We start from the raw sequence: 25,695 nt of genomic DNA, 5'->3' as shown, positions 1-25,695 counted from the left end.
AAAGTTAAAAACAATAAAACTTTCATAAAAGATCAAACTGAAAACATAAATGAAAAAATTAAAAGACTAATATAAATTAAGATATTTAATGTTGTAACATGGGCTATTAATTAGGTTGTATTTAATAAATTTATTTATGAAAATCAATTTGTATTAAAGATTGACAACCATATAGAATTTATTAAAAAAATAAAAGAAAAAAAATATTATGCAAGGTTTGCACATATTAAAAACAGTAGAAAATAAATATTTAATCTATATAAAATATACAAAATATATATATGTGTGTGTGTGAATCATACTAACCTATGCAAAAAAATAAACACGCCAATATAATTAAAAAATAATTGTTATTCAACAAAGGCTAAAAAACTCAAAATAACCATAGAGAAGTGATATTATTAAAATATAAATTTAAAAATCATTTAAGAAGTAATATTATTAAAATATAAATTTAAAAATCATTGAAAAAACACATAAAAAAGCATTTATATTAAGTAAATAAAAAAAAAGTAGTGAGGCCAAGTGCTACTAGACCTAGTAAGCCAGACCTAACGCCTAGCCAAATCAAGAAAGGCTTGTGTGCATGCGAGCCTGCAATTCCAGACCCACTCGCGTGAGCTTTTAATTTCTTTTAAGTTTTATAAAACGTATGATGCGTTGTCTTAAAATCTCAAAATCCGACTACTAACGTAGCTAGAAAAACAAGATTTGTTAATCTAAAAACTTATTTTTAAAAATTGTTTTACTCAAAACACCATAAGAACCTTACTAAACCATTTCATGACCTCTAAAACATAAAAAAAAAATAACCCGAAACCTAAAATTAAAAATTATTTTAGGCTCAAATCTATTTATTTATGTGTTTTCAAGGGACAAAACACATAATCTTAACCTCCTCTCATTATATGAAACCTTTTAAAGCAAAAATCAATTGTTTTAGAGGTTGAAATATTCCCCGACAGTAACTTTCTTTCTCTAACTTAGAATTCAGCGACTCCTTCTCTTTTCTTTCCAAAAAAACTAAAAAGAGAAAAATAAAATTTGATATTAAAATATATTTTTAAAAAATTATAAGGACTGGCCACCTAATGGTTAAAAAAATTAAGAGGTGAAAATGAATTTTGGAAACAATTTTGTATCTTCCGTCTATGTTACCTATATTTTTCATTTCAGTTATCTTTGCTTTCAATTAAATTCTTCCTCCTAAAAAAACATGCAATTACAATTCATCCATAGGAATTGTGAAAGCATGAACAGTAAAATGTTTGCAGTGCTTTATGGTGCTTTATCCACGATCTTTAGTTTTTGTTAATTAATAATTAGGGCTTGAATGTGGTTGTTGTCTATTCGATCTTGAACTTTAGAATGGAATCCTGATTTAAGATGCGAAGTCTAAGTCTCTTATGTTTTTTTTTCCTTTAATTTTCCATGAAGATCAAGGGGTGAGAATTGATTCATAGGACTGATGTGGATTCAGATATTTGGTGTTTGGTTAGATCTGAGAGTAAAATATGATCAGAATGCAAATAAAAGAAGATGGTAATCTGATTGCTTAATCCTTTGTTATTAGCTAATTGATTGTTATCAATAACCATTCCTATTGTGGTTGTCTACATCAATAGACCATACTGTTTAGAAATATCAGTTTCATTAATCATATATATTGCTTAGAGCATGAGAGGATTACAATGTAAATTTTAATATTACTTGAATATTGGTTTGAATTTCAAAAAAATAAAAGCCTGATTTTTTTATAATAATTAAGAAAAAAATATTAATAAGATTCAGTTAGTGCCGTTGTTAAAAAAATAATGAAAAATAAACAAGAGGCGTAGAAAGAGTTCTTCACGAGCAAAAACGACAAAAGAAGTGAATAGGAAAAAAAAATTAATGCATACAATTAGTTTTCCGTAGTCTAAAAGTACACCTAGCATTCACCGCCACTTGCAAACCCTAATTAAGCTGAACCACGCATCAGTGTTTCCTAATTACTCCAAATATTTCTATATAGGATTTTGCATTTATTGTCTTCAAAATTTCTTAACTTATTTGTTGTTATTTTCCTGTTCAGCAAAGCAAGCATCGAATTACCTTAGCTAGCATTAAGAGAAAATTAAACCTAATGAGCAGTCATTAAAGAAAATCTCGCAGGTAAAATCAAGATTTGTCGCCACATATATATATATATATATTCCATGCTTTGGGTTCCTTCAACAAATTAAGTTAGCAATATTCTCCAAAAAAAACCTAGCTCGTTCATTATCTTCTTCTTCAATTCAAGGCTTTCTCTACGTCTGTTGAGGTTAGTGTCTGCTGTTATATAAATTATTTCTCAGGTTCGAAATCATACACATGCATATTAGTTAGTCCGAGCAGTAATTAAAATTAATAAAATCATTTCATCAGACTTCTACTAATCAGTATCGTACGTAGATGGGTATGCCTTATTTTCATTTAAAAAAAACAAAACAAAAAAAGATGGGCATGCCTTGAATCTAAACCATAGGATTTATGGCTGTATAAAATCCATACACATCTAAAAGCATGCCTTCAGCATTGTGATGACTAAAAATTAAAGAGCACTAGAAAGTTGTGGATCTGGTTTTTAATTATAGATATAAATCAGGTCCTGGGTCATTGCTTTTCTTCTTCTTCTTCTTTTCATTACAAAGGAGAGAGGCTGAAACTCTTCGGGGAGGACGACACTAATAGCGATTGAGCTACAACTTTTGATACTTGTTACAAACATATAATATGACATATGATCATGCTCGCATTCACATGGATAAATGTGTGTTCTCCCTTCCGGGGTTAAACCTTTTTTATAAATTAATTATATCATAATCTCTTCAAAGTTCAAACCTGTACAATAACTCGGTCTCAGCTTAATCAATACTTGTTATTTCTTGTGTATATCGTTTTCACAGTTATGGATTCAAAAAAAAATGAAGCTCCCGACGGCAAAACGAAGGGGCGCTTCTGTTTGTTAGCATCTGGTGCGCTCATTTTCGTTGGCATCGCAATCTTGCTTTATTTTACCCAATTTCAGCCCCATAAGCCACGGTTTATCATTCAGGACGCTACTGTCTACGGCTTGAATTTTTCAAACCCAAACTTGCTAACTTGTAGCATGCAGGTCACTTTATCTACGAGAAACCCTAATGGCCATATTGGGATATACTATGAAAAGCTTGATGTACATGCTATCTATCAACACCAACGGATAACCCAAGCAACTGCGCTGCCTAGGACTTACCTAGATCACGAAGAGGTCTCTGTGTGGTCTCCGTTTTTGTACGGTAAAGATGTACCGATTTCTCCACTCGTGGCTGCTGGATTGATGGAAGACTTGAAATCTGGCTGTGTGTCACTCGATATCAAGGTTAATGGAAGGCTGAAATGGAAGCTTGGCTCGTCGATGATTGGCAAATATCAATTGATCGCGAATTGCCCAGCTTATATTCCTCTTGGAAACCCAAGTAAAATGGAGTCAGCAGTCAAGTATGAATTTGTGCAGCTTTGTAAAGTGAAAGTTGAGTAACTGAGCAAGGCCAGTATTTAACTAAATTCAGCTGATGCTACCTTGCTAGGGTTTTTTTGGGGCACAAATATTAATAGCTAGGAAGTTTATTTTGTGTGATTTTGAGTTTAATCAGGGTTAAATCCAAGTGCATTAAAAAAAATATGTTCGGTTAATATATACATTTTTATATATTTTGGGGTAATTTGAGCTTTAATTTGTTATTAATGATTTTATATGAGATAGTTCAGTGAAGATTTTACCTTTAAATCTATAATAGAATCTGATTCTATATGATCATGTTTTATAAATTATGTTCGATTAATGCACGCATTTCATCATATATGAGAGCGGAGATTATACTGCTATAGTGCATGGTTTTTGTCCCTTTTTCTTTTGTGCTTGAAAAATTATACAGTTATGGTCCTTGGATTTTTTTTTCTTCATAATTTCATCCTCATCCTATATTATGTTGACACATACTAAATTTTATAATTTGTTTTAATTTACATGCTCTTGCGGTAAGAAACATCTTAGCATTAAATTAAAGTTTGATTTTATAAAATAAAATTTAAGTTTATAATTAAAAAAATATTGAAATAATAAGAACGAAGGTAACGCTTCAAAAATCTAGACCTTTTGGTTTTCATTACATGTGGGGTGCATATAACTACAATTTGGTCATTAAAGTTTTTAGTTTTTATGTTTGGCACCTTTTTTAGGATTTTTCATTTCAATCCTAAACTTTTTTTTCTTTCCATTCTCTTTATGTTAATAGAGAGGAGCGGAAGTCATTGAAAAAAGAAAAGGAGGAAAGGAAGTATTTGGTTAGTAATATTCCATCAACAAAAAAAAAATTAATTTCAGTATCAATGAATTTGTTTCAGAGAGAGAGTTGAATGGAGATAATGTTTCCCTTTGAATATGTAATAAAAACTAAATCAGGACTTACAAAGTTGTTTTTAGTTTATTGAATTTTTGGGTTTTTAGAGTGATTGTAGATTTTATTTTAGATTGAAAATAGGTTTATTGATTTTCTTAAGATTATTTTTTTATGTGTGTTTTCAAGTATTAAAAAAAAAGGCTAAAAATTAGGGTTCTAGGTATATAGGCAACCATCTTATGGTGTATTTGAGGGTCCTGGCAAGAAATTCTCTTCTTTTGCGTCCAGGATTCTCTATGTATATGTTTCTTATCCCCGTGATACCTTACTCATTTATTGGACTTGCACGGTATTCAGTAGATCTGAGAATTAATTATGATGCGTGTAAATTGGGTTTGATTCTCTATGTATATGTTTCTTATCTCTGTGATACCTTACTCATTTACTGGACTTGCACGGTGTTCAGTGGATCCGAGAATTAATTATGATGCGTGTAAATTGGTTCGAATATGATGAATTATCAAAAAAAAAATATAAAGTTGATGACATATTATTTGCTTGTTCAACCCGTACGGTTTGGATTTTTTTTCTAGGGCCAAATATATATGGTTTTTGTGTTAGATATCGCTTTAATTTTATTTTTATTTTTTGTAAAGCTTTTAATAAAATTCTGTTCAAATCATTTTATTAAAATAATATTTAAGGGATTATCTTATTATATTATTGTTTTAAAGAAGATTACAGCTTTTTATAAAGATATTAACAATTGCTTTATGAATAATTATGTATTCATCTAATATACAGAATTTCTAAATTAATTTTCTCATTAATATTAAGTAAGAATAAAATATCTATTTTTTATTTATTTTTTTGTAAATTTCTTGCATGTTTTCTCTAATTTATTGGTCTTATATTTTTTTTCATGTAAGTGTATAAAAATGATTGGTTTATGAGTTTCTTATTTTTAAATTGAAACTTGCTCTCATGATCTTAAAAAAAAAAATATTTGAAAAAAAATGTTTTTTATTAAAAAAATACATGAATAAGAAATTTTTTATTATTATTTTTTATTCAAATCATTATAATTTTTTCAATTTTTTTTTTTTATTCAAATCATTATAATTTTTTCAAAAGAAAAATTTATTGCTTAGTTTTATTCAATAAATAATAATGCTAATAAAAAATTATTTTTTACTGTCAACAAAAAAATTATAGCGAATATTCTTCATAATTTTAGTCGTCAGGGAGACGACAATATCGCTAAGCATTATAAATAATTTCTATATAACTATCATATATTTTCAATACTTGTAATCCCTCTATTACCAAAAAAAATCCTAATTTTTTGAAACTTCATCTATTAACACTTAACCTCCATTGTTTAACGCAAAATTAAACACCATCAAAGGTTTTGGATTGGTTGTAATGCACTTGATTAATTTAAACTCTATTAGGCACATTATAAATATCTGAAGATATTTTTTAATTACTTGGAAAACGTCGCTCTTCATAAAAATTGATCGTTATAGTTGCCCATCATTGTCACTAATGAAAATTCTTAAAAAATCGTTTCGGATGAAAACAATTCCGCCGATGGCTGTTCCATGCGAGACAGGTCGAGACCGAGGATAGCAAATTACAAGCTCTTCTCAGCTTCCAACCGCTCGCTCTCTTTCTGGAAGAGTTCCATTTCTTGAACCAGTTTGCTCAGTTTTTCAGTATCCTTGTCCTGAATCTCAAGAGGTACTTTCTCCTTGTAGCCTGCTGCATTAATCTTCTTCTCCAATCTCTCCTGTTGTCTGGTGAAAATATTTAATGCAAGTAAATGAAAATATGCTTTACATATATATGGCGCGTTTTGTTTAGAAGTTTTAGACTTACTTTTGTATCTCATCGATTTTGTATCTCATCTTCACGAGCTCTACTTCTGCATTAACTTTTTCTCCAGCCTTGAGATAGACTGCAAGATTCTCGTTAACATTCTCAAATGCACATCCAGCTGGGGGGGCATCTTCCCCGCTCAACAGAACCTTCAGAATGATTTTATCTCAAAAATTATTATTTGAGCAAAGGATTAACATAAGAGAAAAAAATGCAACGTTCTCAAAAGTTGTAGCTCTGAAAAAATTGAATGAATTACAAACGACTCAGCGGGGTGTAAACAATGATGTTAAAAACCTGAAGGTCATATAAACCTGTTTAACTAACTCTAAGTACCAAGAGATTATATTAATATCTGGAACTGGAACACTTTGTGCCTTAATTAACTAACTCCGATTTCTTCATTTCTTCTCACCTGGATAATCTGAACATGACACCTTTACATATAAAGATAAGAGGAAGGAAAAGGGAAGGGAGGCCAGGAGTAGGTTTTCAGGGAGGGGAGTGGAGGAGTTGCCACTCTTGAAATGATCAGCACCGTCCGGTGTCCTTTGCATTCAATTCTAAACTCTGCTAAAACCAAAGGCAATAGCAGATACTTGATACTTGAATAATTTCCATCAGCAACACTAAATTTTAACACCAGCAAAATCCTTCAGAAAGGAAATTTTGGCGCGCATAACTGTTGTGTGCCAAGGGCTCACTAGTAATTTAAAGACTTGCAAGATATCTGTTAAAGTTGATAAGATGATGGCACGCATGTTAGGTCTACTCCTATGTTAAACCAACAGTGGCAGGAACTAGAGAAGAAATCAAAACAGCATACACAAACAAGGAAAAAGGAAGCAAAGCCCATCTATAGCAAATGTGATAGAATACCTGAATAGATGACAAATTTTTTGCAAGGGTTAAGATCTCGAAGTTGTGGCTTGTAAGGATGTCTGCAACTGCTCTCATTTTGCAAAATGCAAAAGCTGGTAGCCTGGGAAAAGAAATGGATTGTTACGGAACATACGAATCATTTTTAAATACAGTAAAAAAACATCTTAAGACACTGTCAAACACATGTTCCCTTGGAAAAAGTACTTCATCACACTCTACAATCGTCTTTTTTCCTATTTTGTTCATTCAACTCTACTACATCCCACTCCACCAGTCTACATTTGGAGTGAGTATAGAAATTAATTCAAAAGCATCATATTTTATAGATTCTTAAACATTTGTGACAAGGTCTAACATGACTCATCTTGGATGTAATCACGAAGCAACACTTAACCATGCAAACAAACTGATGTAGTTGAGTTTGCGATAACGGGTAATTTTGAGCAATCAGGTATGGATTTATCATAATTAGATGAGAATTTGCTCCGGATAGATTACATGGATGGCCTAACAGATACATTTATAAACCAGAAAGCCTAGATATAATAACTTTTGATTCTACTATTGGATCACGCTAAAATTTTTACATGAGTTTTTTTAGATTGTTTTCCCTAAAGTAGCATGTAATCACTACTTTAACCGTCGAATCTTTAAATTTTGAAAATTTCATGTCAGAGCCCTAGTTTTAGTAGTTTTAATGATTTTCCTTGTTGTTTTTTTATTTCATATTTCTTTCTTTCATAATTTCAAATTTTTAATTTGTTTTTTAATTAAGATAAGATTTCTAATCTATTTAAAGCTTTATAAACCTCTTGAAGAATTATTATTCTACATAAAATAAAACTTACCAATTTAGAATTGATATTTGTATCGCTTTTTTCTCATTAAAATTAAAGTGTTCTAGTTTCCGTCTACATCACAAACTAACCAACCAAGACTGCTATATGGAAACACAATCAGAAAACTTGTATTGAACTAATGCACATAATTAAGCTAGCAAGCAAACAAAACAAAAATCCAATGTATACCTGTCATTTTTTCGGTACTCAAACACCTCAGCCCTCAACGACCTTAGACATTTAACAGTAGATTCAATAAGGTCCATTTCATATTCCACCTCTTCATTTTTCCAGGCCTGTAAAGTGAAATGAGGATTGATCATCACTGATAACTGAATAAACCTTGAGCTAAACTATGTTGTTAATTAGTCGCAAATCTATCATCGTCATTACCAACAGCTAGTGTGCTCTTTGAACTTACATCTGCAGCTGATGGGTACTCAGATGTCACAATCGACTCTTTCCTTGTATGGCCACTGACAGGAGGAAGGCGTTGCCACAATTCTTCAGTAACAAATGGCATAAATGGATGAAGCAATCTCAGTCCATTATCCAAACATACCCAAAGAGTATCTTGTGCAGAACTCCTCTCAAAGGCAAATGCTGGATCATCCCCAGCAAAGTAGGGTTTAATTGCTTCAATGAAAACGTCACAGAACTGATATTGCCACCATGAATACACTGTACTGGCAGCATATGAGAGCTCGTATGAATCCAAAGCTGACACAGATTTGGAAATAGCTTTGTTGAGTAGAGAGAGTATCCATTTGCAGCTAAAAGGCATGGTTTCTAGATTGAAATTTATTGGAGCGGTATAATCAGTGTCAAATTTGCTCATTGCAAACCGAACAGCATTCCATAGTTTGTTACACCACTGGCGATATCCAACAACTCGTTGGATGTCCAAATTTATTTTGTCAGACTGCAAATAGAAAATGACAATGATGTCAGTAAAGAAATTGAGTGCAAATAAAATTATTCAAGTGATCATAGTTAATGCATAAACACATTGACAAGAAGTATGAACCTGAGCTGTATAAGAGACAAGAGCAAATCGAAGAGCATCTGTACCGCATTCAGCTATACCATTAGGAAAGTCTTGCTTCTGTCCAGCTTTTGCTACAACCAGCTCTTTCTGATCCAAGTTACCTTCCTCAAGCCTCTTGTGAAGACCTTCAAGGCTTATCCCATCTATTACTTCAAGTGGATCAATAACATTTCCCAAAGATTTCGACATCTTACGGCCATGTGCATCACGAACCATAGGGTGCAGGAAAACCTGCATGTAAAACAATACATCAATATATCTATGGGAAATAAGGGGTTTGGCAGCTGAAGGCTCGAAAATGGAATTTTAGGAGATGTATTCACAGACCTTCCTGAAAGGTACATCGCCTCCCAGTTGAATTCCTAGCATCACCATCCGAGCAACCCAGAAAAAGAGAATGTCATGCCCAGTTTCAAGAACTGAAGTTGGATAAAATGTTCTTAAATCATCGGTATCATCTGGCCATCCCAACACAGATAATGGAAATAAACCAGAAGAAAACCAGGTATCCAACACGTCTGGATCCTGGCTAATATCAAATTTCCTGCCAGAAAATTTCTGGCTAGCCTCAGCTAAAACCTCCTCCTCATTCCTACCCACTACCCAGTGATCATTGTAGACTCCAAAATCCTTCTCTGCATCATCCTCAAGTGTAACATACCATGCAGGAATGCGGTGACCCCACCAAAGCTGCCTTGATATGCACCAGTCTTGTGTGTTTCCCAGCCATCTATGGAGTTTCACAGCCATACAGAAACAGAGATATATTCGGGCAATGGACAAGCTAAGAAGATAAAACGTAAATGGCAAAATAAAAAAGAATAGCGAGAAGAATTTACTTTATCCATGTCCAAAAGCTATTGAAGAGACTGAAGCAATTACAACATGGAAAATCATATGATAACATTGTCAAAGAAACACATCGGACACTAGTCCTTAGCACGCAGAAACTTTAAACAACAAACGCAAAAGTACATGATCCTGCGGTCATATCATGTTTACTATTCATTTTTATTTTTGTTTTTCAGTTTCTTTTGTTATCTATCCAAGATTTATAATATGTTTTTCAATTAACTGATGAGAAGCAAATGCAAAGACATGAGACAACCTTTTCCATTCGGCCAAAAATTGCTTCGGAATGAATTCAAGCTTTGGATTTTCTCCATCTGTAGCTGCTTGAAGAGCTTGCTTTGCCAAACTATCACAATTAACAAACCACTGGGGCTTTAGCATTGGCTCCACAACATCATTGCTTCTTGAACAAAGGCCAAGATGCATCTCATTGTTTTCAGCACCTCTATACAATCCCTACAAGAAATATAAAGACGGATGCCATAGTACCAAAGACATGTGAAACAAGGAATAAATAATGGTAGAATAAACAGTTACATGTAATTACATAGAAAATGAATGCAAGATGCATTCTTAAGCATTACTGGGCAGGAAACAGGGAAGAATAAACACACTGCCAGGTGTGCACGTGTGAGTGTTTGAAAAGAGAAAGTACAATTTTTCATTTAGCAATCCATCAAGTATTATCACTTTAAAATTAAGAGTTTAATTTAATAGAGAATATTATAAGATGGAAGGATATACCCTTTTCTTCAGCGCTTCCTTCACTGCCTCGCGTGCCTCAAAACGTGGCATCCCTGAGAACTCTGCACCGCCATTATCATTTATCTTTCCATCGTCAGTAAAAATAACAATAAATTCAAGACTGTGACGCTTCCCAGCCTTAAAATCATCTTGATCATGGGCAGGAGTGATCTGCAAAACATCAGAGAATACTAACATTACATAAGGAGAATTTAAAAAAAAAAGTGTACATAAATATATATCAATTTTGACATTCTAAGTTCCAGAATCCAGACTTACCTTGACAGCACCTGTCCCGAAACTGGGATCAACAAGAATGGCATCACAAATTATTGGAAGTTTTCTTCCATTGAATGGATGATCAGCAAATTTCCCGTGCAGATGGCTGTACCTCTGGTCACCTGGATGTACGGCAATAGCTGTATCACCAAGCATTGTTTCCACCCTAGTGGTGGAAACAACTATTTCGCCTAGCCCTCCTTCAATAGGGTAGGCAAATGAGGTTAAAACACCAAACTCCACTTGTTTGTCATAACCAGGAATATTTAGAAATTTCCTCTCTTTGATGTCAATTTTATCGACCTGTAAACCAGAAGAGACTTTTAAATAAGTAGAACATGATCTAAAAGAAAATATTACCAGTTCAAGAAACCAACTTCATCATCAGATATAGCTGTTCGTAAGGTGCAGTCCCAATGTACTAGCCGGAGATCCCTGTGAAAGATATCATCATCAACCCCCTAAGACATATTCCCATTAAAAAGAAGAAAAAATAACCAAACAAAAATTTCAATGTATATAATATGCAGTAATTTAAATAATTTGTATTAGCTAAATAAGTGAAATATCCAGCTAAATCAAGACAGCCACGTTTTTCTGGCTCATATGTGTTATGATCAAAAGACTTTATTTGAGAAATTAAAACTCGAGCAAATTACACTATGAAATCCATAACATTCACTTTGAAGGTTGCAAGCCTTACCAATCACCATGCACATCCAAGATTCGTCATAGAAAGTTGGAAAAGGTACATATAGTAGTGTAAAGCAAAAGGAAAGGTTCAACCTCTAGCCACGAACACATTATGGAAAATTTAAGGTGTGGTAACAATACAACCAAATTCATTGTTGGTCACACAACACAGTCAGGAGGACGCACCATGCAATCAGGTAGATTCACATTTTTATGTCAGGTATGAATGTCAAAATCAAAGTTTCTTACTGTAAAAATAAATACCTGTATATAAGACCTTCCTTAAATAGCCGAACAAATTCCTCTATCACAGCCTTTGATCTTTTTTCATCCATTGTAAAACACTTGAAAAGAATATGAAGAGAGAGAACAATTAACAATGGTGAAGAAAACATCTATCAAAGGTCTAATTCAGTTAAAAGAATAAATAAAGTAAATAAATTCATGGAATAAAATCAAAGAGTGAAATTTCTAAATTTTACCTCGCGGGACCAGTCGAGGGATGCACCCAACCTGCGAAGCTGTTGTAATATGTTACCCCCATGCTCGTGCTTCCACTTCCAAACCTTTACATTAGAATTAAAAGAAGATAATGGTCATGACAAGAGGTAAATTTGATAACAGACAAGAAAGTAACCAGTAATGTCAAAGTAATTTTCTACTTATAACAACTCAAAACTCACTTCAGATATAAACTTTTCACGACCTAGATCATGCCTTGTCGAGCGGCACTCACGCATCAACTTCTTTTCTACTACGACCTGCCAATTGATGTTCAAACATCCTTTTAAGCTCATATAATTTGAAAATTCAGATGTTTGCGTGGAAAAATCATGTGTGAGAGATTATATGAATATTCGAGTGCAAAACAGCAAGTTCACACCAAAAAGTTAAGCAAATACTAAACATATCGGGTGTAACATATGAATATTTCATGTATATTATGAATAGCTAGCAGTCCAGATGCCAAGAAGATGGATGCACAGGTACAGATATCTAGAGAAGCAAGTGAAAATTTAAAAAGTAAAAGATGATGTAACCTGTGTTGCAATCCCAGCATGGTCAAGACCAGGCACCCATAAGGCATTAAATCCAGACATTCTCTTCCAGCGGATCATTGTATCCTACTCAAGAAGAACTATGGTTTATCAAGAAAATGAGTAATTGATAAACCATGGTTTATCAAAGGGAAAAAAAAGAGGGAGGGGGGGTGAGAGAAAAGAATGCCACCCCACCTGAATAGCAGCTGTGAGCGCATGCCCTAAATGTAGGTTCCCAGTCACATTTGGTGGGGGAAGCAACTGCAGGCCAGATAATGAAGAAATAAATCAATCAAAAAACACAGAAAAATGAAATCAGCTACAAGAAGATTAACCCATCATTTATTAGTCATTGAATAAGTAGCTTTGACGTGTAGAAAGTATGTGAATTATCTAGAGATGGAATAATTACTATAACAAAAGGGGGTTTAGAACTGTTGGCATCGGCCACAAAAAACCCTGAAGCCTCCCACCACTCGTACCAACTGAAAAATTCATGATACAAAAAATGATAAAATAAATTTGAACACGGCATGATCAAAGGTTTTTTATAAGGGCAGCTGACACTTACCATTTCTCTACATTGGAGGGATTGTAGTTTTTTGGCATAATAGCAGAAAGTCTTTTCTTTTGTCCCGAAGGTGTCAGGGAGTCTCTATAATCCTCTTCCTCCTCCACCACCTTCTCCTCCTCTTCTCGCCTTGATTTTTTCTTAGATTGGAGTTGTACCTGTGATAAAATAAAAAAATAAAAAAAAAGGAAAACACACGACTTTAACATTTGAAATTCAAGTCAATTCTTTTTATTAAGTCAATCAAATACCTTAAATTTAGCTTCTTTTTGTGAAGCTTTAAGTTTTTTCAGTTCTTTTTCTCGAGCCTGAAATAAATATAAATAAATGAGAATTAAGAATGCAAAGTAATAAATAAAAAATAAAAATAGCAGAATTTTAATTTCAAAGAGAAAGAACCTTCTCTTCCTTCTTTTTCTTGCGCTCTAGTTGCTCGGGTGTTGCTTCCATTGCTATTGATTTGTTCAGTTGTCAAAGACAAGAATACAAACAAATTATGATCCGTGTTGTCCTTTGTAAAACCTAACTCACAAACACCAATCTATAATAACTGGCTTCCTGTGTCTAATTCATGGGTGAAAATGACAGACAAAACAGAACGATCATTGGGATGCTAACAAAAAGCAACCAAAGGAAGCAGCAAAATTTTAAAAAATCACAGCTTTCACATCCATGGTACATCAGTGGAAACTTATAGATAGTTCTAACCTATTATCAGAAAAAGATAAGCACAGAAGCAGCAAGATGGAGATCACAGGGCAAAGAACAGAAACCTTTTTAAGGACCAATTTATTAGCTCTTAAAGTCTTGATTAATCAATTTCTGTTGATGTAGAAAATAAAATAAAATAACCAGAGACCAAATGGTTTTCTTGATTAAATCAAAAGCACAGAATCTTGTTTTTTACTCTAGACACAAGCAAGCTGACGATGCGCACATACAAATTGCTCTCCACGGAAAGGGGGGGAAAAACCTTTGGTTTTTCATACACACTGACCTGTTAGTTTTTTGTTGGACAAGAACTGCTCTCAACGCAGTCACGTAAGTTTGTTTTTCTTTCACCCGCAAAACAAAAATAAATAAAAGGGGCACCCCTAAAATTTATAAGTCCTAAAATGAAACTGATACAAAACCTTTTGACCGACCGATACCCACTAGGGTTATTCCCAACCGTTAATCAATTAAATAGCTTCAATTGTCATCACTTGGCGTTATCAATATCACATTTCTTCCTTCGATTTTATCTTTTTAAGAGTTGAAGCCTAGTAACTTGGGGGTGATGGAGAAAGACACTCTTTTTTTCTCTTTGGATCGCAAACTGTTTCTAACTAAACACAAGTGAATTGAAGTGAATATAAAGTTCACACAGTTTTCTTAGCAGCCAAGCATTCAGCAAATGACCAGATCGTAAAAATAAATAAAGAAGTAAAACCCCACCTAGAAAACTGCTAGAAAATTTCTTAAAACCCCAGACAGATCCAACAATTTTCTTCTTCGCAAAGCAAGCAACTTTATAAGACAAAATTCAAAACAATTTTCTGGGTCACTTACAAAATACAAAAAGGAACAACATAAAAGCTCTGCTTGTGGTTTTCTTCCATTTTCTAGGAAAACAAACACTACGTAAGTGAAAGGGGAAGAGGATAGAAGTTACCTGTCAGACAGCAACTTCTTGGCGAAGAAGAAAAAACTTCTGTAAATACGGCTACCAGTTACAGAGAGAGGAAACTGTGGAGAGGAAGATTAGGGTTCTGAAAGCAGACGGCGGTAGTAACTGGGCTGCCAAAAGGGACCAACCACCAATTGCGTATAAACTCCTGAAGAGGAAGGGAGACCTGATAGGAGTCAGAAAATCGTGGGTGAATGTGATATGGTTTCCTTTTTTATGGCGGGAACTCTTGCTTTCTTTCCTTATGATCTATCACTCTGACCCACTTATATTTCTAATTCAGGAAACTGGCTCCTTTTTTTTCTTGTTCTCTTTGGACAAAGAAAATAAAATAATTAAGACAAAAAACAATTAAGTTGCAAGAAATCGTGGGTGAATGTAATATTTTTTTTATTAAAACAAATAATTTAGGGCACTCGACTTGGCAAAAAATATTTGTATAATATAATTACATAATAAAAAAAACAGATAACGAAAATAAATATACCAACTTAAATTCTCATAAAATGAAGCTTGGAAAAAAAAACTAAGGTTATAGTTGACTGGCTCCAACACTATTAGCTATTTTCTATTCCTTTTAGTAAAAAAAGAGGGAGAGAGAGGATTTAAATATTTACTATTCATTTTAGGGTACCTTTTTGTACAACACTATTAATTTAAATTTTTTTAAATCATATTTTTTATTTTAATTATATACTTTATAGATTTATTAAGAATTAAAATTTATTTTTTTATTTTTTTAGATTATCACAATTTATTGATTTGAAATATGAGTTTAACCAATTAACTTATTTTTTTATTGTTTTTTAATTAGAGTTTTTTAATTATTATTTTTAACATTGAATTAATTAGAAATTAAATTTTATAATTTTATTTATTTATTTATTTATGAGATTGTATTTATTTCATTATTTGGGTTATAAATTTCATAGATTAATAAAAGTTGACTAAAGCTTTTTGTGTTATTTCTTAAAATTATTTTTCAATTCCAATTACATCTTTTAACATTAAGTTTATTTAGGATTAAGTTTTATAATTTTTTTATTTTTTTTTATCAGGTTGTTCCAGTCTCATGATTTGGCTCGTAGCATTGGCAAGTTAACTCGGGTTGACTCGAATAATTTTTTTGATTTTTTTTTAATTATTTTTTTAACTTCATCATTTATCATTAAATTTATTGATAATTGAGTTTCATAATTTTTTTATATTTTTTTATTATGTTATTATAGTCTCTGACATATTGATTAATAGATTAACTTTAATTAACCAAAATTAATCTAGTATGTTGTCTTCTCAATATTTATAAAATAAAATCATTTTAAATATTTATTTTAAATCAAATTCAATTTTTATTAATTTTTTAAATGATCTTTTAACTTGTTAAATTAGTCGAATCACATTCAATCAACCCTCAAATAATTTTAAATGACATTACACAATAAAAAAAACAGTAACAACACCTAATATTTTTTATTAAAAGTTAATCCTCCCAGCAGCAGCAGCTAATAATATATTCTCAACATATAAGACAAATCCACTGGCATTTTTTTAGTTAGTTTGAAACCCTTCAACGATACCCCAAAATTCAAAAAAAATTATGCGAGAAGGTATATGCTTGAGTGTATGTATATGCTTGAGTGTATACGGTGAGAAGAAATTAGAGGTTTTGCAAGGCCCTACGCATTGTAATAATTGGGCCTAATCTCTAGAGCTCAAGTAAGCCCATAATCAGCCCACCATCCTCCATAAAACCACGCTGTTTGCTGTTGTTTTTTTTATCCCATACGGAGTTCTCCATTGGCAAACATTATTCCTGAAGAGCCCAGGGTTTTTTTTAAAAAAAAAAAAAGATTTTTTGCGTATTTATTACTGGTGCTTACGCTGTACTGTTTGAATATTGACTAGTCCATTAGGAAAAAATAATGTTGTTGTCACGCAATTTGCGAGTAGGAAATCGTTGAATTTGCTACATGTTCAAGGCTGTCTTAATTATTTTCTGGTTCATACATGACTTGCCTTCCAGATAGGATCTTTGAAAAAAGAAAATAAAGCATCAAAGATTATCTACAAGGTGTGAAAAACAGAACCATTCTTGACTTTCAGACAAATTCGTGCTTGCATGGTTATGCATTCAAACAGAATACATGCCCATGCCTATGTTCCATAAAACTTCCGAGGGTTCGAACCAGGCGAAGATCTGAGAACAATGATCCTTCAACTCTTCGAGAAATTAGAAGCAAGGTGCAGCAAAATATGTGAACGACTACATATGCAACTGTGAAGAGTTGAAATACAAACGGGTTCTTTACAACTTATGGCCATGAGAGAAAAAAATACATTAACTGTCTACTTCTACATGTCTACGAGCTTGTAATGTAAAACTATGAAGGATAAATTAAACGTTGTCCTACCCCATAAATGCTGCCATATTTTCCCAAAGCTGCTGCCTATACAGATGTATATAGTTCTTCTCTCCCCGTGGCTTATTTGAGACTTGAGAGTGGCGCCCGAGTAAACAGAATGGCATGAGAGAACTTTTGCTTGCCGATAAGCAGAAGCACGGAACCTTATTCAGGCTAAAATGGAGAACCCTGTAACCCAAAATGAGCACAAGCAGAAAGTCTTCTGTCTTTTGTATGCTTGTAGCCAACACCACATATTTTTTTACCTATGAGTGGTTGTGTGCGGCATTGGATATGTCATAGGAACCATGTTCATCGGTGCACCAGGAACCACTGCTCCTGGTACTGGGGCTCTAACACCGTAAGCCATGTGTGCTGGTGCAGGAAGATTCACAGGGGTGCCAACTGCCGAGACTAGGGGACCTCCTATAGGCTGGCCTATAGTTGGAGGACCATATATACCAACTCCTGGGGGACCAACTGGCTGTGCAGGTGGTTGTTTTGCTGCCTTTCCAGAAGAACCTCCTGCAGCAGAACCATTTGTTTGACCAGTTATCGGTCCTTGAGGTGCTGCAACGTCTCCGTTGCCAACACTGGTGATGTCATGAATGCTGGATCGCCTCCTATCTTTGTTCATTGAGTTGAGACGAATAAAATACTTTTGAGCATGGCTTGCTACTTGTGTAGGTGTTCTTGTCACGACAAAGTTTCTTGATATACTTCGCCAATCACCCTTCCCATATTTGTCCAAACCAAGAAGAAATAACCTGTTTATCAGAAGGATACAGGAATCAGCAACACCAACAAAATTCTAATATAACATGCTTATAGATTCCAAGTGTGTTCACTGGAAGAAAACATCCACATTGCCATAAAAGAGAACTGAGGAAAATACAGCACTTATCCTTCAATAGGACATTAAAGGTTTTCCACTTCAAAAGCCATGCAATTACAGCTCCTCAACAAAAACTTATGACACAAGCTCATGTCTTCCTCTGATTATTTGTGTAAAATAGTGCAGGAAAATAGAGCACGAGAGAGATTTAGAAGGGGTAATTTTAACTTTATTAATTAATGAACCAGAAGTTTAGCATAGGCTACTCCAGACCAGATATGCCCGAGAGAACAGTGACTTGCTGAGAGTGCAAGTGCCCTAGAATTGCACTAAAAAGTTGGAACACGAATTACCCCTAGCAACCCCAACAGCCCAAGTAACAAAAACACATGGTCAAATGCAAAGTGGTGAATACGAAGTTTTTTGAGAGTTGAGACCTTTAAGAAATAGTTTGAAATAATTACACTTCACTCTATCATGTAAACCTTTAAGAAATGCTAGCAGCCTCCACGTCAAAGTCAGTGCATATCACCTGTTCTGTTCATATGCAAACTTAATTTTTGCAAGCTTCAATGGATGACCCTAAACTAACTAATTATGATATTGCAGGCTATGGACCCAATATTATCACAATCATATTAAAGGAATCTCCACAGGTGTGTGACCAAAAGGATATAGGTATTGCAAAACCACACGATGAAAACAGATTCAATAGACCACAATAAGCAAGACAAAGCTTTGCATATTCAAGGCAATCCTGAGCTCATAATTGCATTTTTAAGTTTTGGTTCCAAACCTCCAATAACAGTCACAAAGAGGCGATGATCACAAGCAAAATGTGCAAGTGAAGTTAGATTCATTTCAGAGACCAAGAGAAATGAAGGGGGGGGAAAGAAAGAAACCAATGATCCCTCTAAGGTCTTCTAGGAATCTCCCCTAGAAGAACCTTACTGAATTTTGGCTGCTAAATGTTTGCAAATTTATGCACCGTTATTCTTCAACCAATTTCTCCAGTTGTTGCTGCAAGACTCCCTTAACAAAGCCAACATAATCTAGGCTTCCTGGTCTCCTTACTCAAGGAGGAAAGTGTTTTACTAAGAAACTGTTGCAACAATTCATAGATCTAGGTTTTTCGTTGGCAACTTAAAAAGGATCCTTATCCCCGCACCCCCCAGCACACACCCATTGTGACCTTGTAATCAATCCACCACCAGAACACGTCAAAATGAAGCCATACTATCAGCTAGAGCCAAAAACTCGTGCATAAATAGCTCCATTAGCGTGATCTTTCTGAGAGAGAGAAGAGAAGGAGTGGAATGACTGACAACAAAGCTTCATAGATTTGTAAAAACAAGTCCCTAATCCTATGTACAGAATTTTTGTGATTTTCTCTATAAGAATAACATGACAAATTTATCCAAAAGTATCCACTACCATGTGGATGCCAATGTAGAAACATATACACAAACCACACTAGTTTTTATAAATCTTTAGGATTTCCAACCTCGTTATTGAAACCTAAATGCCATAGGGTTCATACAAATAAAACATCCAGAAAGCATTAAGGAGTATAATAGGTGTTAATGAATGAACACGAGGAGGAATTTAGTGCTTCACCACAACTTTACATGTTTTAAGTCTTTTTAAAATGTTGATTTGATTAATCTCCACCCTGATTAAAAGCCTCGAGAATTTATCCAGCTCCAACACAGAGAAAAATCAGAGGGAGCCTAAACAAATGAGATACAAACACGTTCAATTCTTATTCAATGCTAAGGTGTTGAGCTATAAATAAAGTACAAACTTCAGAATAATGTAATCTTCTGTTTTAGATAGAGTAAAAGTTTGTTTCAAGACAAATAGCTGTCTTAAGGCTAGGGCATGCAAGAGAGGGAACATACTAGATCTCCAGTTTTATAGTGATTCTTCCATTGTCTCTGTCAATGGAGTAGCTCGATCAACCAAACAATGTAAATCCTTCTTCTTTTTTTCCTCACTCTTCTTTAATATTTACCATTATTGCAAAGTGAATACAGAGAAACAAACTAGATTCCAACACCTACTAATAATACACCAAGGAAAGATTCTACTTCATGCATCAGTTTCAAGCTTCCATTTACATGCTTGACACGTATAGGTGCTCGCCTATTGGAACAACTTTTCAGACAATCAATCACATCATCTTAGTTATTCTCTGACAACTGAATCTAGATAACAATGTTTCAAGCAATGCAAGTCAATTAGGTTTACTGATTTAGCTTTAGATTAAGACTAGTTATTTCATCCCCCTACAAAACCGAGGATCTTTCACTTCCCAGTCCCTAGACCAGCATCCTCAATTGTCGCAGGTACAATTATGTACTAAATGTTTTAAAACAAATAATCCAACGCAAAATATGAGGCCGAACACAATTCATTCAGGAACACATTACCATAAAAGAGAATAAAAGGTGTCCTAAAAGTCTCAGAAAGTGAAACACATTTGTCTCATGGTTTTCAAATCAACTATCATTCACTTGCTTCCTATCATCTCAAGATTTCCTAAACCTATGGATTTGATCACAGATTAGCTGGTCTTAAGGTGCGTTTGGCAGAAAAAATATAGCAATAATAATTGAAGTCAGAGAAAATCAAAGATTGCAACAACTCAATCAACTATAACCATCAGAGCACTTGATTTGATGATGAATAAAATGATAATTTATTAATTTACCTGTGTTCATCCTCAGTCCAAGCAATTCCCTTACGGCGTTCCTGATCTGACCTTGAAGCTTTATTTCCATTATTGGAATCACTATTATGATGCCCTACGTGGCCACCACCCTTCTTTCCAGTTCCTTCATCAATGGCATGGCTCGTTGAACCTTCTGAAGAAGAGCTATAATTAGGCAATGGTACACAGCCAGCTTCAATCTGGCTAATATCCTCAACCAGAAGCTCGTAATGATGTTTAATCTCTTCTACAGTTTTCCCAGGTACATCAGCTGTTATTTTCTCCCACCAATCTGGAGTATCTTCAGGATAAGTAGCAAGGGCATTCTCGAATGCCTTATCTTGTTCTTTAGTCCACAGAGAACCACTGCCCCCTTCATCCACAGACATCTAGCCTTCTCTGAGTTACCTACAGCTAATAGCACTCACAAGATGAGGAAAAGATATCTACCAAAGTGCTCCAGAATCTAGGCCAGCCTAAAAGCTACTCGCCAAAACCACAGATTTTCTTGGAAGTAGGATCTGAATTATTTCTAAATTTGAAATCACTGACAACAGACTTTAACTATGGGAAACCAGGATATATCAGGCCATAGAGGTGAGCAAGAAGAGAAAACAAAAGGACCTCAGAAAAAGGCCAAGAAAGCTGAACCAGAGTTCACCTCCAATAAAAATCACAGCCCCAGTGGAGTATGTGAAGAGTTCAATGGTGATTTGCTCCACAATTCAAAAACTTGGACTCTTGTGAATGGCTGACCTATTGTTAAATGAAAAGGCATCAAAGTTCAGTTAGACCATGAGAAATATCTGAAAATCACTAATTCAAAGATGCAATAAATAGCAGCAAATAACAATATACAGAAATTAATGCTACGGTGAATTTAACGGTAAATGGTAATTAGGTTTAGGGATTGTGAGAGATGAAAGGGACAATGGAGAAACCAAACAAAGAAGAATAACCTAGAAGCCTGCAGTGAATAATAGGAGCGTTCACAAGGCCATTTCTAATTCCAACAAAACAAGTTAACTGTGTCCCCTACTTGATAACAACAGTTTTAACAGCACAGGCCCACAAAGAATTTATCATGTCATAATCTCCTTTCATCCACAAGTTTTACAGTACATATAGGCTACAACCTCTTTAACTCTTTTGTTTTTTCCCCAATCTAACTAAACAGTAGAATTAATCACAAATAAACAGCAAGATTGCGTTCCAAAATAGAAACTTTTAGAACAAAGAAGAGAGAGGTAAAGTAATGCTGTAGAAACATTTGAAATAGCAAATAATCCCATGCATCCCATTTGGGTCTCAGCAGTGAGGAAAAACTAAGATCAAACTACAAAACACTGAACAAAGAAAGAAGCCTTTGATTTTTTGTCAAATTCAAAACCCTCAGCAAAATCTCTCCTCTTAGACTTTCTATGATAATCATATTTGTTTCCATCAACAAAGCACAAATAACAGTAAAAACCTTTAAGCAATACCACAGGCATCAACCACAGATTTAAATACCCACTTGGAAAAAACTAGCTCCAGATTCCTTCCTTTCTCACTGTCCAAACCCAGTAACTGTACAAAACACCATACAATGAAAGGCAGCCTACAACTCAATATCACAGAACTAGCACTGTCAAGACTTTGACATTGTAACTAGCACTAAAAACTTTACTTTCAAAACATGTACTACTGAAGTGTGAGAAGTTGCACAAAAAACAAACTGTTGAAAAAAAAACAATCTGACCTTCACAGTGCACAACCTTACTTCTCCCCCACCTCTTTCTCTATATCACTGTAAATGTTAGAACTTTACTTGGAAACTAATAAAAGTTGATGACTTTGCAACTTCTACTATGCTTCTATTGACAAAACCCACAAGTTCAATAAAACAGAATTAAGCGGCTGATTGAACAAAAATTGGGAGAATCCAGAAATCAGATAAACCAAAAGAAAAAACCCATGAAAGCAAACAAAAAAATGGGTCAAAAATTCGCCTAAAAAGGGAAAGAAATTTACAAAGGGCAGCCGTAGAAATTATGACTGATGTTGATAGGTTATCCTGAGAAAAAAAATCATCTCAGGTTGGGTCAGTTAGTCCTATCTTTTAATAACAACCAATACTACTTGCTTACACATAAAAAGACAGCTTGGACTGAAAAAGGCTCACCCCCAGTTGCCACACTGGAATCCTCAATGCCCCATTAAAATCTGAGAAAAGATAGCTAAAAAAGAAGACCCTTTTTGAGAGAAAGTGGAAGAATTCGTTTTCTCTTCTTATGTTCCTTTTTTTTTCCTCTTGTTCTTCTCTTTCTATCCCAAATGGACAGAGCCCCAGATTGATTCAGTAATTGAAGATAACCATGCCCAGTTTGCAGAGCAAAAAAAATAAAAACAAATACCATATTTATAATTATAGAGGCATGTCACATGTGAATGATTGATTACCTTTGGTGTTTTCTTCTTCATAGCCGCAGATATGAGTTAAAAAACTTGCAAAGTTTCAACCTTTGATTAGTTGGTGCTGCCTTTATTTACAGTTTCTGGGGAATGATGATGCCGCTGGCTGCTGCTGTTAAACACGTAAACAGTCAAGAGTCACTGTTTATATATATACTATACTGGTGTTTTTAAAACAGTAAGAAAAGGTTGTGAATAATTTTTTTTGGATAATTTTTATATGGATGTAATGAACTTTCTTCTTTTTAATAATGGAATTTCCTATTTCATTATCTAAGGGATTAGGCATATGATTTCTTGATTTTCTTTTCCTTATAATTGTAAGATTCTTCCCCCAAATTTATCCATAAAATGACTGAATTTTATTTTTAGACACTCGAATTAATAAGATGTGTTTGAAATGATTTTTATTTTTGTTTTTAGAAGTTTTTAAAAAATATTTTGATTTTAAAAAATATTAAATTAATAATTTTTTAATAATTTTAAATTATAAAGCTATTTTAAAAAAGTATCTGATCAATTATAAACACGTTTTAATAGCTGATTTTTCAAAAAAAAAAACAAGAACTAGAATGAAATTAGCATTGTTATATTTGCATCACAATAATTAAATTGTTTTTTTATAGTAAGAAGATGTCAATGTAATGCGGTTAGAAGATGATGCAATATTGCAAGAACATGTGCACGGCAAATCTTGCTATCGTAAATGTCAAATAGAAACGACAAGTTAAAGGAAGAAACTACAGAAAAGTTTGGCATCATTTTGAATAAATAGTCTTCACGCTTCACAGTGTCTGCAATCTCCTTAATCTCTAATTACATTGCAATCATAGATTATATCATCTTAGGGATTTGCATTTCTTATTTAATCCAATATTGTCATAGATAGCACCGTTTGATGCGATGGATTTCATCTGAAATCTGGGCCAAATGGCTTCTGCATAAATCTTCAAAATGCTCTGATAATGTAAGATTCCTGCTTTAGCCACGTAAGAATTTGATGGATAATACACACACACACACACTTGGAAACAAAACAAAAGTTACTGCTGCTGCTAGTGTCGTGAAGATGCTGTAAAATTCACCCCGGTTCTTACGGACAGGGAGAAAGTTTCTAGTTTCTGTCTTCTCTTCAAAGGTTTCTTGCCTTTGCTGCTGAGCTCAGCAATGAACAGGTTGTTATAGAGCAATCGTAACTCGCAGAACAAATTGATACGTAGCATGCATTGAATTTCTTTTCTGAATAAATAATAATAAAAAGAAGAGGTCCAGATGCAATGAGCAAGTGGTCGTGTCCTGATGTGCTGCACCTTCAATTATCTGCCACATGAAGAAAAGATCAAGTGACTCAAGCTCTCCGGAACACATGTTCGGTTGGCTGTTGCGGCAAGTGAATTTGCCTTGCTGGCTACATTTTCTATTGAATTGATGATGATTTCTTTTTCCCAGGTGAGGAAACTGCTTGGTTTCTTCCTCATGCCCGTCTTCCAATCTCTATATATATTGTTCTTCGACTATCTTGGTCCTGATAACAAGGGACGGCAATTTTTTTTATGGGATTGTCAATTTGACCGAACCCAGTAGAAACCTTTCACCAAATGCATGTAGTTCACCGGGGCAAAAATAAATAAAATAATAATAAAAAGAAGAAGAAGAAGAAGGATATTAATTGGGAATCTTTCAAGAAAAAATAAGAGTTGATTTTCAAGCTTGGAATTAGGACGGGGAACAACGCATGCTTAGATTATACTAGACGTTGACATGCGATATATCGTGTGGGTCCATATCTTTTTTATAAAAAAATAATATATATGTGTTTCTAATAAATCAATCAATCAATCAATTACTAGTTTATATTGAATTTTATTTTAATTAAAATATTAAAAATTAAAAATTAAAGGAATCAAGGTGAAAGGGAAATAAAAAAACAAATTAAATGGTAATTATAATTTTTTTATTAAAGAGTTAAATTGAAAAGAATAATAAATTTAGTAAAGTGACAAAAAAATCAAGAAATAAAGACTAAATTGAAACAAAATAAAATTCATAAACATTGATTGAATAATCAAATTACAAACAATAAAATTTTATAAAAGACCAAGAAAAAAAGAATCAAATTGAAAAATTCATATATGATAATTTGAAATTGAATAACTAAATTGAAAACATGTAAAAAAATTTAAAAAATATCAATAAAAATAACAAAAATTAAAAATTAAATTATTAAGGACCAGAATTGAAATATCAATAACAAATAAAACTAGCATGTAATTATTGAGGGAGAAAAGAAAAAAAAAAGGGAGAGAAGATTAACCGGTATCACACAGTTTTATCATCACTGACACATGTTATACTATGAAAAAAAAAAAAAAATGACAAAAATATAT

General features: G+C 33.6%; 3 protein-coding genes across 11 annotated transcripts; 1 reads left to right on the top strand and 2 right to left on the bottom strand.

The window, feature by feature from the left end:
- The first annotated feature begins 2,932 nt into the window (after positions 1 to 2,932).
- Positions 2,933 to 3,544, top strand: LOC105117554 (protein YLS9-like). Its single transcript, XM_011015264.1, has one exon. It carries the CDS (start codon positions 2,933 to 2,935, stop codon positions 3,542 to 3,544), a length of 612 nt encoding a protein of 203 aa, XP_011013566.1.
- A 2,063-nt stretch (positions 3,545 to 5,607) lies between these two features.
- Positions 5,608 to 15,163, bottom strand: LOC105117553 (valine--tRNA ligase-like). Of its 4 annotated transcripts, none has more exons than XR_840778.1 (21): positions 13,635 to 13,799; positions 13,487 to 13,543; positions 13,236 to 13,393; positions 13,077 to 13,149; positions 12,860 to 12,925; positions 12,665 to 12,748; positions 12,308 to 12,385; positions 12,107 to 12,190; positions 11,889 to 11,968; positions 11,309 to 11,366; positions 10,932 to 11,234; positions 10,653 to 10,823; positions 10,165 to 10,364; positions 9,384 to 9,786; positions 9,036 to 9,287; positions 8,430 to 8,930; positions 8,198 to 8,304; positions 7,167 to 7,269; positions 6,288 to 6,436; positions 5,986 to 6,205; positions 5,608 to 5,638 (listed from the first exon to the last, which is right to left on the bottom strand). XR_840778.1 is itself a non-coding variant. In XM_011015261.1 (21 exons), exons 2-21 carry the CDS (start codon positions 13,683 to 13,685, stop codon positions 6,043 to 6,045), a joined length of 3,141 nt encoding a protein of 1,046 aa, XP_011013563.1. In that variant the 5' UTR covers positions 13,686 to 13,687; positions 14,890 to 15,163; the 3' UTR covers positions 5,873 to 6,042. The 4 variants fall into 4 exon arrangements, 3 of the variants coding, with proteins under 3 accessions (XP_011013563.1, XP_011013564.1, XP_011013565.1); XM_011015261.1 differs by lacking the exon at positions 5,608 to 5,638 and adding an exon at positions 14,890 to 15,163 and having other exon boundaries at positions 5,873 to 6,205; positions 13,635 to 13,687; XM_011015262.1 differs by lacking the exon at positions 5,608 to 5,638 and adding an exon at positions 14,890 to 14,926 and having other exon boundaries at positions 5,873 to 6,205; positions 13,635 to 13,703.
- A 1,939-nt stretch (positions 15,164 to 17,102) lies between these two features.
- LOC105117551 (transcription factor DIVARICATA-like) lies at positions 17,103 to 23,419 on the bottom strand. 6 transcript variants are annotated; one of them, XM_011015258.1, is made up of 3 exons: positions 23,297 to 23,419; positions 20,855 to 21,610; positions 17,103 to 18,073 (listed from the first exon to the last, which is right to left on the bottom strand). In XM_011015258.1, the coding sequence occupies exons 2-3, from the start codon at positions 21,241 to 21,243 to the stop codon at positions 17,569 to 17,571; spliced, it is 894 nt and encodes a 297-aa protein (XP_011013560.1). In that variant the 5' UTR covers positions 21,244 to 21,610; positions 23,297 to 23,419; the 3' UTR covers positions 17,103 to 17,568. The 6 variants fall into 6 exon arrangements, with proteins under 6 accessions (XP_011013560.1, XP_011013558.1, XP_011013557.1 ...); XM_011015256.1 differs by lacking the exon at positions 23,297 to 23,419 and adding an exon at positions 22,596 to 22,782; XM_011015255.1 differs by lacking the exon at positions 23,297 to 23,419 and adding an exon at positions 22,339 to 22,555.
- Positions 23,420 to 25,695: the final 2,276 nt, after the last annotated feature.

The sequence above is a fragment of the Populus euphratica genome, unplaced genomic scaffold (genome assembly GCF_000495115.2).
Source record: "Populus euphratica unplaced genomic scaffold, PopEup_1.0 scaffold1408.1, whole genome shotgun sequence".
Taxonomy (NCBI): domain Eukaryota; kingdom Viridiplantae; phylum Streptophyta; class Magnoliopsida; order Malpighiales; family Salicaceae; genus Populus; species Populus euphratica.
Note: the sequence above shows the minus strand (reverse complement) of the source record. Positions and strands in the feature narration are given on the sequence as shown.

Bases quoted from the DNA above. Each gene is read 5' to 3' on its own strand.
- LOC105117554 (XM_011015264.1), top strand. From the start codon at position 2,933: ATGGATTCAAAAAAAAATGAAGCTCCCGACGGCAAAACGAAGGGGCGC.
- LOC105117553 (XM_011015261.1), bottom strand. From the start codon at position 13,685: ATGGAAGCAACACCCGAGCAACTAGAGCGCAAGAAAAAGAAGGAAGAG. The intron at 12,749-12,859 runs GTGGGGTGGCAT...CTTCTTGAGTAG, and splicing joins CGCTCACAGCTGCTATTCAG to GATACAATGATCCGCTGGAA. The intron at 8,305-8,429 runs GTAAGTTCAAAG...TTCACTTTACAG, and splicing joins AGTACCCATCAGCTGCAGAT to GCCTGGAAAAATGAAGAGGT.
- LOC105117551 (XM_011015258.1), bottom strand. From the start codon at position 21,243: ATGTCTGTGGATGAAGGGGGCAGTGGTTCTCTGTGGACTAAAGAACAA. The intron at 18,074-20,854 runs GTAAATTAATAA...TCTGATAAACAG, and splicing joins TGGACTGAGGATGAACACAG to GTTATTTCTTCTTGGTTTGG.